Source organism: Thamnophis sirtalis, unplaced genomic scaffold, assembly GCF_051295495.1.
Source record: "Thamnophis sirtalis isolate CommonGarterSnake01/CBP01778 unplaced genomic scaffold, rThaSir2_p1.2 scaffold_5, whole genome shotgun sequence".
Lineage (NCBI taxonomy): Eukaryota > Metazoa > Chordata > Lepidosauria > Squamata > Natricidae > Thamnophis > Thamnophis sirtalis.
The window spans coordinates 50,233,728-50,248,303 of NW_028261385.1; the positions used below are offsets into that span (position 1 = coordinate 50,233,728).

At 38.1% G+C, this 14,576-nt stretch overlaps 1 protein-coding gene across 2 annotated transcripts in view; it reads left to right on the forward strand.

Moving 5' to 3' along the window:
* CAMK4 (calcium/calmodulin dependent protein kinase IV) overlaps positions 1-14,576 on the forward strand; it is a 66,993-nt gene that overhangs the window by 8,181 nt on the left and 44,236 nt on the right. For both annotated transcript variants that reach the window (XM_087715799.1, XM_087715800.1), the window contains exon 2: positions 13,874-13,952. In XM_087715799.1, the coding sequence (XP_087571925.1) occupies positions 13,874-13,952 (79 nt within the window). The remainder of the gene's footprint in view (positions 1-13,873; positions 13,953-14,576) is intronic.

Below are 14,576 nucleotides of genomic sequence, written 5' to 3' on the forward strand. Positions count from 1 at the left end.
CTGTTTGTAGGTTAATCCACTTCTAGGGCTATCCAAGTAAAAACCAATGCCACTTTAGTTGTACTTCATTATGCTCTACTACACTTTAGCTGTGTTCAGTTCTCTGTGTTGTAATTTTTCTTTGCTCTGTTACTTTGCACCCGGCAACAATATGCGTGTCATAAAGCCCATGCTATATTGTTTCATGTTGGCTTGCAACTGGCAGATTCTAAGTCATAAGGAGCATGGACAGATTCAAGTCTTGAATCGAATTACACAGAAAATATCTGGAAAAGAAAGAAATTGGCTTATTATAGAGCAATTTAATAATAATGATGATTGAAGAACAGCTAAGCACTTTGTTTAATATCTACCCAGAGAGGTCAAGAAGCAATAAAATTGACAGAAGCATTACTCAAAGGTATGTTGGAGTTGAGATCTGGTGTATTTTCTTGCAGTGGAAATAGATGGTTGTTCAGGAATTGGGGATGCTGGAGTGATTTGAAGAGGTAAGGGCTAAAACTTTGGAAAACAGCAAAGAAAAAAAATCAGAATGTGGAAGACTAGCAAATTGTCATCATCTGGGCACACTTAGTAAAATAGCAAAAATTTAACAGTGTAGCATACCAGTTTGTCGTTTTTTGATCTGGGATCTAAATAGTGCCCTGAATACCAGACTAAAGATTGGGAAGTCTGATTGCAATGTTTAGAAAGAGGTTTTAATATTCAGGAAGGGTTAATAATGAATTCACCAAAAGAAATCTCCCGTTACACTGAGATCCAGTCTAACAATTTAAAAGTGTCACTTTCAAAATGTTGTGGAACCACACAGAACTAACTAAACCAGGGGTGGGCTTCAAAAATTTCAGCAACGGGTTCTCTGCCCGGTTGCTGGGTGGGTGTGGCCATGGTGGGCGTGGCCCAGTCAGCCTCCTGCACCATGGCAGGGAGACCATTTTTGCCTCCCCCAAGCTCCGGAGGCTTTCCTTGAGCCTCTGGGAGGGCAAAAACTGCCTCCCGGGCTTTGGAGGGCCTCCGGAAGCCAGAAACTGACCTGTTTCCAGCCTTCTGGAACTTCCAAAGGACCTGTTTTTTTCCTTTCCCCGAGCCTCCGCATGGGCCCTGCACTTACCTCACATCCAAAATGGGCTGTGTGAAGACTCCTGGGATGGGTGGGGTGGGAGGGGCCAGCCAATGGTGGAATTTTGAGGTTCTCCAAACCAGCCATAATGTTAGCTATGGGTTCTCCTGAACCCAGGCAAACCTGTAGCAACCCACCCCTAAACTTAACTAAAAGTCTGATTAATCTTACAGATGTGGCCAAACGTCCTATTGGTATTCGTCCTCTTTTCTCCAAAGAATTTGCTGGGAATTAAGTTGAAACTGATACAAGTAAATGTCCACAAAGACCCCACATTTGAAAGACAGATAACATAGTAGTCACTATTTTTCTTTTAATGGAGACATACCAATACTTGTGGTAGTGTCTGTATTTGCCGTATTAATATTCAGAGCATATCCAAGAAGACAGGCTCCTGCCTCCTCCTTTAAGATTATTTGGTTCAAGAAATTTCAGGAACGATAACTTGTCATTCAGATTTCTGCCCAATTATTGAAAGCTGCTGGACAATTGGTTTAAGGTAATATGCTGTATTAAATATGTGTACTGTACTTCTGTAGAAAGGTTTACTCTTCTTTGCCTATGAAAATCTAACAGAAATCACTAGATTAGGGGTATTTTACTTTCTCCTATTTTTCTTCAGATATAATCCCCACATTTACTATTTTTAAAATGAATCAAAGCTAAATTTGACATGCCTTTTATGCATCTAATTTTATTTCTGTTACTCAGATATCAATATAAATTGATAAATATGATTTATATTCTTTGATTTGTATCCTAAGCTCTCATATTGCTGTGATCACTCACCAGAAAAGGGGAAGCTTCAATCAGTCAATATTTGAAGAAAACTGGAGCCTTAATGAATACGTAGGAGTCAAGTTGACTGTGAAGCTTTCTCTGATTTTATTTGCCTTGTTGTTAAACACAACTAAATGTCACTGGATACTTTTAGAAATATACTCATGACATCATATTGGAAATATTCAAATTTTTAAAAATCCTGTTGTATGAAAGAGTTCTCTTTCTTTATGGAAGCTACTAATGTTGTTAGAAAGGTATTTTCATAGAACCAATCAAAGTATCACTCAAAAAATCAAAGAACCTAGAACATTTTTTGAAAAACATTTTTTGAAATTTATTTGTCGATATTTGTATTTATCAGAAATGGTGAGTCTCTAGCCTTTAGGCTTCCCAGATACTGCAAGCTTTTTCTCATATCCTCTTTCCATGAGACCCCTGTCCCCAACTCTTATAATAACAGTATAACACATGGGTGTCAAACTCGTGCTGTCACATGACATTTCATGATGTTTTTCCCATTCGCCAAGCTGGGGTGGGCGCAGCCTATGCGTGACGCATCTGCCCCGCGGGTCAACAGTTTGACACCCCTGGTATAACAGATTTGGAAGTGACCTTGGAAGACTTCTAGTCCAATCCTCTGTTCAAGCAGGAGACACTATACCAGTGTTTCTCAACCTTGGCAACTTGAAGATGTCTGGACTTCCAACTCCCAGAATTCCCCAGCCAGCATCCGTTGGCTGGGGAATTCTGGGAGTTGAAGTCCGGACATCTTCAAGTTGCCAAGGTTGAGAAATACTGCACTATAGCATTCTCGATAAATTGTTGTCCATTCTCTTCTCAAAAACAAAAATGGAGCCCCCACAGCTTTCACTAGCAGCTATAGAAAAAAAGAGCTATTCTTCCTACGCATGTAGATTTTTAAAAGCCTGATTTTAATGTGTGCAGTTTAGGAATAGATTTTACTATTCAGGAAGGATAATCTTTTCTCCTCCTTTAAAAACTCATCAAAAGAAATCTTCCACTGCTGCATTTTGCCTTTTAAAAGGCTTAGTTGTAACACAAAGAGAATTCTTTGACCGGGCTTATTTTCTGGAGTATTGGTATCTCCTTCCAAATTGTCTGCATTGCCATGAACCTCTGTTGGGAGCAATGGAAGTTCTCTAAAATCTAAATTGCTTTGAGGAGCAGAGAGGGAGTGAAACTGTGAATAATGAATATGAATGTGTGTGAAGAAGAGAGAGAGAAGAATGGATTTGTGTTAGATAAAGGAGAGTCTGAAGTCTTGGGGAAACACTTTAGAATTGCTTGGTTGCAGTGAGGCAGTCCTATCTATTATTTGGACCAAGACCTTTCCTGTTGTTGCGTGTGACATGTCCACCATGAATATCTTTCAAACATGAATTCACCCACAATTACTGTGAAATGTCAAGATCATATCAGGCTGAACTTGACTCTTGGTGACTTCATGGTCATGTCTGGGTTTCTGTAGTTTTCTTGGCAACAATAGGGGAAATATAGAATGGATTAATACTAATATATCTTTCATCTAATGATGTAGGAAACTCAGAAAGGAACTCCTACTATCTTGTACTGTTGCATTAATGGAGGGAATAATGATCCGTAAAAGGGCAGGATTCTCTGGGTTTGTCAATCTTATTTCACAACTATAACACAATAACCTGAATTCCATTCTGGCCATAAGGTTATAAGATGAAGTAAGATCCTAATTCAACTTATTCCTCTTCTTCGCAGGACCTGGTAAGATTTGAAGGGAGGGGTCTGGCTGACAATTGCCAGTTGATTTTTTTTGTCTGCCAGATACTCAATTACATGGTTCATTTCTGCAGATTCAGAAACTGGGACAGTGGTGGGTTCCCACCGGTTTGGACCCATTCAGCCGAACTGGTAGTAGCTTGGTGGCCTGGGTCACTGGAACTGGCAGAGACCCAGGCCTTCCACGCCCCTGAGTTTCCCAGTGGTGCTGTAGGCACCGCCATCTTGGTTTTTTGCTTCTGTGCATGCACAGAGCAATTTTAGTTGTGCGCACAGCACATGCACATAAAGCAGGCACGCGGTATGTCCCAGCAGTAATATCTGTCGGAACCTACCTCTGGACTGGCATGGTGAAACAGTCAGCTTCCTTGCCACCTTGTCATCCTAACAGGAGAAATGTGGAGAGATGGTTCTTTTTCCACCAGATCTCCAGCTGCACAAAGCAGCTCCGTGCAACATTTCAGGGAAAGAATTGGCTATTTCTCTTAAGGTTTGGCAAGGGGAAGGCCTCTTTTCCCCCTAGTTCTCTAATCAAATAGAGCAGCACCATGCTATTTAAGTGGCAAATAAAGCCTGGCTTGATATAACCAGATTCTCCTGCCACCAAAAAGACAATGGCCCTGGGGAAGACCCCAGTCCCAGTGATACCAGATACGTTGCAAAAATCCAGATGCCCAATACTACACAGACAGCAGAAAGACCCTAATTCTTTGCTGCCCTATAGTGGTCCTCTCCTTGTAGTGAAACCAAAGTGTTCTATGAAGGTATCATTCTGGTGCCGTAGCTAGAAGGATTCTAACTTTTTTTTCCTGTAGAAAAAGATGCTCTCTTTTCCTATTCTGTGCCCTGCTCCATGAAATGCAGACATCTGCGAGTTCCAACTATCACTCTCAACAAATTGCCACCTGCCCCAGATTTTTGTTAGTTTCTTTCAAATCTTACGCCCTTTCTCCTTTATCTTGGGAATCTCAGCAACAAACAACAAGTTAATGGCCGGCATCATCCTCTTTGGGGATTCTTCAATGTAATTTTCTGGTGACAGGGAGCATATAAATATTTTTATAAGGCAAAACTCTGGAGCTTTCCTAGCGAGCACTCTGTCTTTGTGAATTGGTTAAAGTTTTTAAACATTGAAAGCTGAAGAGGTATCATTGATGTTAGTATTAGATTTTGTAATACTTGAAAAATGGTTGTTCCAAATATATATCATTCATTGCTTCTTTTATGGACTTGTTTGCCTGTACCGGTTCACTGAAGAATGCAGAACTAGGGAAATTTAAGACACTAACACAAAAGCATAAAAGGTACAAGGCAAAATATAATTAAAATACATATGTAAAAGTACAGATTACAGTAAAACAACTATATTCAATGTGTGTGTGCATATTCACAGGTACATGTTCCTGATATGTCTATGGCTTAGTATGCACAAACAATCCTCCAGTGGGCTGAAACTGGGCACGCGGAGGTCAAAAATGGGGCGTGTGGAGACGGTGATGGGCGGAGACAGTGGTGATCCCCGTAGTCTGGAACAGCTGATAGGTAGTATTCCAGAAGGCAGATCCAGCTGCCAATCAGCTGCTGGTGCTAAATCAGGCTGTGCTGAAACTGACCAGGCTGTTTGCTGCAAGGAGGCAAATGGCTGGGAGGCAGAGGCCGAAGGGTGGGGGCTGGCAGGTGGGTGGGGCTTCAGCAACATTCGCTATATAAGACACACAGACATTTCCGTCCACTTTTGGGTAGGAGAAGTGCATCTTATACACTGAAAAATACAGTATATTTCTCTACTAGATCAATTGGCTACATTTTGCTGTACCATAACTGTGGTACTATTAATTGATGAATCAATCAAAAATGTATTTCTGGTATTGTGAAAGATGGAAAACTTTTAGAATCAAATATGACTAGTCTTACTAATTAATGAGATGTGTTGCTTCATTACAAGGTTTCAAATATTGATCCGTACTTTGGATGAAATTCACTCTTAAGTGTAATAATTGAGGACATTGACCCCATCCCCCACCCAGACTTTACTTCTGTAGTTGGACATCTGTTACTCTGCAGATATGAAAACCATGTCTATGTCTATATCTAATATTCAAGGAAGGAGGACCGGTATTATATAGCCTCATTTTTAATATTAACCAAAACTTAATATTTGGAAACCAGGTAGAAAAAAAGCAGAGATATATATTCATATTTTGGATACAGATTCATAAAATACTATGTTTTCTGACAGTTTAATGTCATAAACACTAAAAGCTCACAGCTTTTGAAGAACATATGCAAATTGCTACATCACAAGTTTAGGAACGACCTTCAAACATCTGCCAGATAATTTTAGAAATAACTACAAACCTCTCAACATGATTTAAAATAGTATGGAAAAAGATTTAAAAGTAGAAATTAAGGAGAGAGTGAGAATGAACAGAAAGAGGCCATTATAATCTGTTTCAGTTAAGGGAAAATTCAAATAATCTAATGTTTCATTCATATCTGACGTATAAGCATATATTATAAAGGAATAGGATTTTAAGAAATCCCACCATTTACTGCATAACAAAGGATTATTATATTGATTTAGTTAATATTTTGAGAAAAAAATTAATCTTTTAAAAATAATCATAAAATATCAACCATAATTATCACCAAATACTCATAGGATGTGAAAAGAAAGACATTTCAATTGATATTTAATATAAAAAATGTTACCATAAATAATTTTGGCTGAAAAATTCACCATCAGTTATAGCTTTTGAAAATTCAGATAAACTGTTTTGTCAACTATTCATTGGAAGAGAGCCCCTTTGCCTTAACTATCATGAAAAATGCATAAACAGTGAAATAGATTAGATTAGACTAAACTGACAGGGTTATTTGTTTAACTGACACATTTATATAGCTTCCCATCTCGCTAACCATGATTGTGATGGTATACAATCAGTAGTTAAAACAAAATCACAGCAACCGGTAATACAAACTTTAACAAATAAATAAAAACAAGATAAATAAAATAATAAAAACAAGATTGTGGGAGAATACATATTTAGAAACAGTACAGCCATTGCACAGGTTTCCCATTGGACCCCAGGTTGATGAATGCATGAAATAATTTCCATTTAATCAATGCTTCTAGCTTTGAAATCTATATAAACAAGAAATAAAAGCAAGTTCTTCATCATATCTATAATTAAGCTAAGGATTTTTTTTACATTTTAAAAAATGTAATAGTGCTGTTTCTACCTAAACTTGTAGAAATTATTCCACAAATTTTATATTGTTGGTTTTTTAAAAAGGCTGCTTGAGAGAAGATGAAGGACCCAAAGGGAAAATATGGAAAACAGGTACTGAATAGCAGCAACATGTGGTTGAGCCATAAAAAGTCTATTAACAAAGCATTGAAATTCACATTATGAGCCTGGAGTGGAACTAGTGTTTCTATTTGTCCTCGATAGAAATAGCTCACTTTATTAATCTAAGGGGGAGAGGGGCTTTTATTTGAACTTTTATGTATACAAATCTTTTTACAAAGAGAGACAGCTTTTTTTTTGTTTCTTTTTTCTGAGATGAAAAAATCATTTGATGGAATTTTCTACTGGCGCTCAAAGATCTGAAGACAGACAATAAGATTTATAACTCAGTGTAACTATAAGGGTGTGCTAAAGAAAGCAAATCAGTTATTAAAAATAATTGAGTGGAGGTGGTTTTTGAGAAGGTGGGTTACAGTAAAGGTTTAGAAAAGATTCACTGTTTACTTGTCATTCAAATCATCTCACCTCTGCTAAACTTAGAAACATGGCCATAAAATCTGTTGATAGATGTTCCCACATCTTTCTTTTAATAAAAATGGCTAAATAAAGGGTCTGGCCTTCTAAACCTTCTTATAGTTGAGGTAATTTTTAAAGATTTATGTATTTCATTGCCAGTACATATTATATAATCTTGCAATCAAAGCCATTAGCACTATTTGAATTTTATGACAAGGTATTAAAAAGCTGTGGTTTAGATGTGGCTGCCCTTCTGCTGAGGATGTTAACATCCTGTAGGTTTGGTTTTCTGGAGATTCGAAAAAGAAAAAAAACACTCTTCCCTTTTAATACTTCACACATGATATTCCCACACCACATGTACACACAAGCCCCATTTCACAGAATGCCAAGTAGGAGACCAAAAGTAGTATGCTGCCGGTTCGGACCAGTTTGGGCGAACCAGTAGTGACAATGGTGTGAGGTTCCGCCCATCGACCCAGCGATCATCAAAGACCTTTTACGTATGTGCGCACTCCCGCTATAAAACCGATCGTGAAGAAAATAGAATATCATTACTATAGCAGACCATTTTCTATCAAAATTATCTAAGATATTAAGAACTCAACCAATTCCTTATTTTACATTTTAATTTCCAACCGATTCCCATAATATTACCTGGCTCAGTTGCTCCAATATTATGCATCTGAAACTATTGGACACAGATCCTTATCTGTTTTTTTGGAGGCACCTAGGTTTTGTTTTCTTTTAGTTCCTGCAAACTTGGACAGTCTCGTAGGTTTGCTGAAATCACCACTTTAGTTTTGGATCTCCAGGTTTTAATTTAAAATTGGTTCTATTTGTATTGAAATCACAGAAGCAAACACAATGGTGGGCATCTACTCTGATACTCTTGAGATCTATATATTTCTCTGAAAATCCTAAACCACAGTATACCTGAGTATAAAACCTCTCCTGCTTCTTTTGCCTCTTGAAAATTCTTGAGTAATGAGCAGATATTCTACTGATGTCTGTCTTGACTATCTCTTGAGAATAACACCGAAGATAGTTTAATTAAGAATTGTCTCCTGCTTCCTTTGTTGACCTGCAGAGTGTGAACTCAGCTTGGTAAACACTGAGATGCAAATACATGATCACAAGGTGTTGGACAAACTAGCTGCAAGTGCAAATAGGTTACCAAATATTCATCTTGCAATCATGTGACTGAGGGGGAAGGGACAGTGTGACATTTCACGACAGCTAGAAGTGGTACAGCACCTTAAAGCACCCTTTCTGAGACTGTCCTAAACTTGAATGATTGCTAAATGATAGTTCATAAATCAAGGACTACCTTTAATTAGAAGTAGTAATACTCACTTGTGTAGCACTCACAAAATGAGGTGCACAGAATCTTTGCATATAAAAGTCCTATAATATCTATTTTAAAAACTACATCAAATGTGACAGGGCAATGATTTAAGAGTTGACCAGCTGCTACAATGATATAATGCTGGGAATGAGTCAGAAAGGTTTTTGGGGCTGTTATAACTTTAAGAGCCTGTTATAAGAAGAGGCCCTGTTGTGGTGTATTTCTCTTTCCATGCATGCTTCTGTGCTGTAATTCCTGATTGCTGTTAGTTTGAGGTCTGTCTAAAGTATGTGTATGTATACATTCGTTGTAGATAAAACCACTATTTAAATACAAACCTCTGTTCAGTATATTTGCTCCTGGGTTGTCTCACTTAGTCACACTATGCGCACTCTGTCAAAATGCATCAGATATGCACTGTGATTTTATGGTATTTGTGTTACAATTTTAAATATTGTTACTGTCCTACAATCACCACAGTATTGAGTATGAAATAACAGCCATTTCTGCAAAGCAGGAATGGCTAAAGATGTCCTTTGCCAGACCCCTGCAAATGCATCTTCAACTTCTGTTTTCCTCCTCTATGTTTGAAGTAGTCCTTTCTGGCTTCTGGCAGCTCAAGCTTTGCTGTCTGGTTTGCCTGCCACATTTTCATTTCTTCTGGGCAGCCCTCTGCTGTTTTTGGCTGCTGCACAAAGTGGCAGGAAGGCCCCCACAGCCCTGCAATAGCATGCATTGAGGGGGGGAGTGTTTCTTGCATTTTACCACATTTGGCTTCATAATTTCTGCTGCAGTGACTGTTTCAATAGTTCCAATAGCATAATCTATGATTACATTGCCTCATCTTTTTAAATCATTGCAGAAAAGAGCTTTATTATTTTCTTTTTTCTGTGACAGCTTTTAAAGGATTGTGCAGACAAAACAGACATGGACCTTAATGTGAATAAGTTCATTGTTTTTTATTTACATAGTATCTCCAAGTCAGGTTACTTTCTCATTCTACTAAGTGAGCAGCATCTAGTTCAGGCCTATCAAACGACCGGGCTGCCATGCCCACACCCGGTTTAGCGAAGGGGAAAAGTCCCAATACGTTATGTGACAGCACCATGAGGCCGTGGGTTTGACATCCCTGATCTAGTTAAACTATATGGCCATTCCCCCTTCTTTCTAGCTTCTGACTTCAGACAGGTGTGAAATGTAGTAAATTGGTGTGTATAATGATATCTCTACAATTTGGAGATTAAACCTTCTTACCTGAAATATTAATGTTTCTACTACGTGAGCATGCCTTTTTAAGCTATAAAATTATTTAGCTATCTATACCACTGATGGCTAACCTTTTTGTCATTACGTGCCGGAAACCCATAATGCAATGTGAGTGTGACACCCACATGTGCCCCCCATGCACATTCATGCGTGACATCCACACACTCCCCTTCCCCCCATGCCCCATTTTGGGCCTAGTAGGCCTCTCTGCAGCCTCCTGGGATGAAAAACAGGCTGGGGGGCACTGCACCCCCCCTGCTCTCCCCCCATCCCCGCGTATACATACATAATGCCATCCCCCTGTGCATGTGTGCATGACCTCCCCAGTCCCCCTGTGCATGCATCCACATTTCCCGCATGCACCCCACCCCCGCGCAAGCACGGCAGAGACCCAAAAGTGAGCTGGCCGGCAGTAGGCACGTGCCCATGCGTGGTGAGGCTGAGCTGGGGCAATGGCTCATGTGCCCACAGAGAGGGCTCTGCATGCCATATGTTCATCATCATGGATCTATACACTATTAAAAATCTTGTATTTGTTTCTTTGTAGCCCTCAGATTGGGTAATAATTCTTGAATCAATGTACCTAAAATCGATTAATTTATAGAATGTATCCAGGATCCATGGCTCCCATGGGATTGAAATTTGAAACACCTGTGGCCACTTCATGAAATGTCAGTCATTTCTGACTACACTACTGTTGTGTGGTGCAAGGGAAGATGGGAGGGGGCTGTCTCTGTCCTCTTTTCTGCTTCTTGCTGGCCCCTTTGCCCAATCAGGTGGCAACAAGGCTGAATGGGTGAGCAGTGATTGGCTACTTTGGATCCAAGGCCAAAATTTGAAATATTTTAACAGCGGCAGGCAGCAAAGGAAGGACAGGAAAGTGACTTGAATGCTGGCTAGTGAGAGGAATTAAGGGTTGATGGGTGAGCAGTCTCTTCCTGGGGACATAGTGGGATGAGCAGGGTTGCAATTTTCTTCATGGTACATTGGTAAATGCAGTAATAAGTCATTTTAGTATTTACTCACTTTTAAAAAAAAAGTATGCAGTACATGTTCAATAAACCCCACAAAAATAAAGGAAAATGATTAGGAGTTGCTTTTAGAAGGCATAGCAGTCAGGAAATTGTTCAGGGTAAGATCAAGGTAACCAGCATTCCAATCCAAACAGAATTTTCTTAAACTGTTTTAGTTCAGCTGGCATCAGTATGGGGTATTGGCACCTTCACGATGCAATGAAGAAGACCATTTTTTTATGACCAAAAGGAATTTGCTTGCACATTAAGTGTTTCACTTCTCATCCAAGAAGTTCTAAAGAAGCTTCTTGGATGAGAAATGAAATGTTTTCAAGGAAACAAAACCAAGAAAGTTGAGTTGCTTTTTGCAAAGCATCTTTGGGATGTTCTGCCTTAATTTGTTTCCTATCTCCTATATTTTATATAAAAGATTTGTGTGTGTGTGCTCGCGCGCATCAGAAAGATTCATATACTCTCAAGCCATCCTTCTCTGGATGGTTACATACTCATTTAAAATTTCAAAAATGTCTAAAAATAATAACAATATAGAAATGTTAATATAGAAATTTCAATAGAATTGTGTACAACTTCCCAGCAGGGAGGAGTACTTGGGTAGCACTGTCAGCAACTTCTTAAAGCAGCAATTCTTTCCTGCTATTGTGTAGTTGCAGCACAATTGCAGGAAAAGAACCTACTGTATTTTCAGACTATAAGATGCACCAGAGTATAACACGCACCATGATTTTGAAAAGGTATTTTTTTTTAAAAAAAGCTTTTGCACTCTGCAGGCCTCCCAAACTCTCTGCACGCCTCATTTTTTGCAGGGAAAGAAAGGGGGGGGGCATGCTGAGATTATGGGATGCTTGTAAAGTGCTCCAGAGGACAGAGGGGGCAAAAACAAGCAAAAATGGCCCATTTTTTGCTTGTTTTTGCCCTTCCCAGCCCCCAAGAGCACTTTGCAAGCCTCCCAAACCCTCTGCACGTCCATTTTTGCAAAGGGGCGGGGTTTCAGTAGGCCAAAAATGCTGTATTCAGTGTATAAGACACACCCACATTTTCACCCTCTTTTGGGGGGAGAAAAAGGTGCGTCATACTCCGAAAAATACGGTATTTGGATTATGAAGTTGCTGACAGCTCCTCTAGACACACCAATATGCCCTCTGAAGAATCTTTTCCCTTAAAGTCAAGAGTCCTAATATCTTAGCATAATTAGCTGAGGTATATCCCATACAGCTAACTTCACTATTAATGAACTCTTATTGGCATGTTGTATGGAATTAATAACCAATGTATATGTAGCAGAAAGTGATTAAAACCAGACTTTGTCATATCTGTTATCATTTAGGCATAAACTAGCATTGAAATACAACCAAGGATTTGTAAAACCGTAGGACTAGTTCCATGGCTTAATTCTATCAGCTTTGTACTATCAGATTCCCATATATTACAGAGAAGATTATTCTTTAACCTGGGAAGAATTAAAAAAATAATATCCAGTTTGGTGTAGTAAAATGCACTTCCCTAAATATTGAAGTTGTTTCAAATGTGGCATTGTTAAAACTAAAAGAGGAATTTCTTAAACAAATGTAAAGTGATATTTTAAAGCATAAAATATACTTGAAAGAATAAAAAATGCTGGACTACTTTTGAAGAATTTTTTTTGTATAACTTTGCCCTGAAATATATATAAAAAACTAGTAATTACTCTTCTAAGCTTTTTTCTAGGAGGGACTGAAAATTTTTATGTTCCATTTTCACTGGTAGATAAGAATCCCAAGGTAACTTTTATAATTGCAACATTTGCGCCATTTATAAAACTTGCAGATTGTCAATAGCAAAACAGTGCAAGCGTGATCATACATTTTTTACCTTATATGCCTTATTTTGAATGTTATTTTCTAGGTTGTATTTGGTAGTTATATTTAGCAAATCTTATTTAGTCTGGGTGGCTGATCTGGAACAATAAAGAATTTGAATTTGTGTTATCTTTGCTCCCATCTAGTAGCCTTCTGGATTTTACTAGCTCAAATTGGATAGGCTTAAAAATAAATTATATTGTTTTAATAAGACCAAAAAAGATATACATACATACATACATACATACATACATACATACATACATACATACATACATACAAACAGACTGTGACTAAAAATAAATGAATTGAATTTGCTGTTTTTCTCTTTGCTGCATAATCTGCTTAAAAGAGCTAAAAGAGTTAAACAAGAAAAATCTCCTTTAAAACCTCTTGAGAAAAGAATTGTATCTGTCAAAGACTGCCTTGAATAAGGAAGGATTAAGTGACTAAGGAATGGAGGAAATACAGCAGTTATTATAGGATGATTCTCAGTAGACATGTTTGACAATTTGTTGAATGGCCCAAGTATTACTGACTCAATCATCTCTGCTGTAAAGTCTTATTGATCATATTGGGTTTTTTTGAGATTTAGTGTATCTCATAACCTCTTTTAAAATATGAAATATTTTAATATTTGTTGCATTAAATATACTTTAATAATGCGACAAGCAAATTCCCATTTTCCTCTATTTTTTGAAAACATGTAAATTTTTGACTAAGAAAAAAGTTAGTCACAAAAGCACAAAGTTTTTGATTCATTATTTGAGTCAAAACTGAAAATACAAGAGCAGTACAGGGGAAATTCAGAGAAATATGACTTTCCCCCCATTTAAGACTCCAAATGTCAGATTTTGAAGCTGGCATTGTTTTGAGGTAAATCTGTGCTTTCTCCTACAAATTTATTACCAACTAAATGATACCTCTTTCTTTGTCTTTTCATTCAGGGGTGCTACATCTATTGTCTACAGGTGCAGACAAAAAGGAACTCAAAAGCCTTTTGCTGTCAAAATCTTGAAGAAAACTGTAAGTGTAGCTGTTCGTATTCATGAGTTTTTTATTGCTGAATTTTGCTTTTGAACAGAGCTGCATCAGAATATAAATGTATCACTCACAGTCTCATCAATGTAGACCATTATGCTTCTGTTAATCCAAATTAATAAGGCTTATGGGAAATTTTATGTTGAATTCAAAGCAACTTATTACTGAATAGGACATCTGCAGAAATGTTTGAAATCCAGTATAATTCAGCAGAACCAAATTCAGAATTTCAAAATGTTGTGCTGAAACTCCCAGTACAACATACTCACACTCCCATTTTTCCTAATCATTGCACTCCCAATCTTCCTGGCAACTTTTCTGCCTTCTTTTGGTTGGCACTGCTAATGCCCTTTGTGCTCTCCCCCAAACAACTGGAACAATTGTATTTTGGTCTATGCACGTTGCACAATAATCCTTGACTTATGTACAACCAATTGCTTAGCGACCATCAAAAGTTATAATAGATTGTCAAGAGCTACTTATGACCAATTTTTGAAGTTCCAACACCATCCCTCTGTAGTCACATGACCACCTTTTGGCCACTCAGCAACATTTGTGGCTGTTTGCAGTGCATTATAGTCATATGACCATGATTTACTAGTTTTTGAC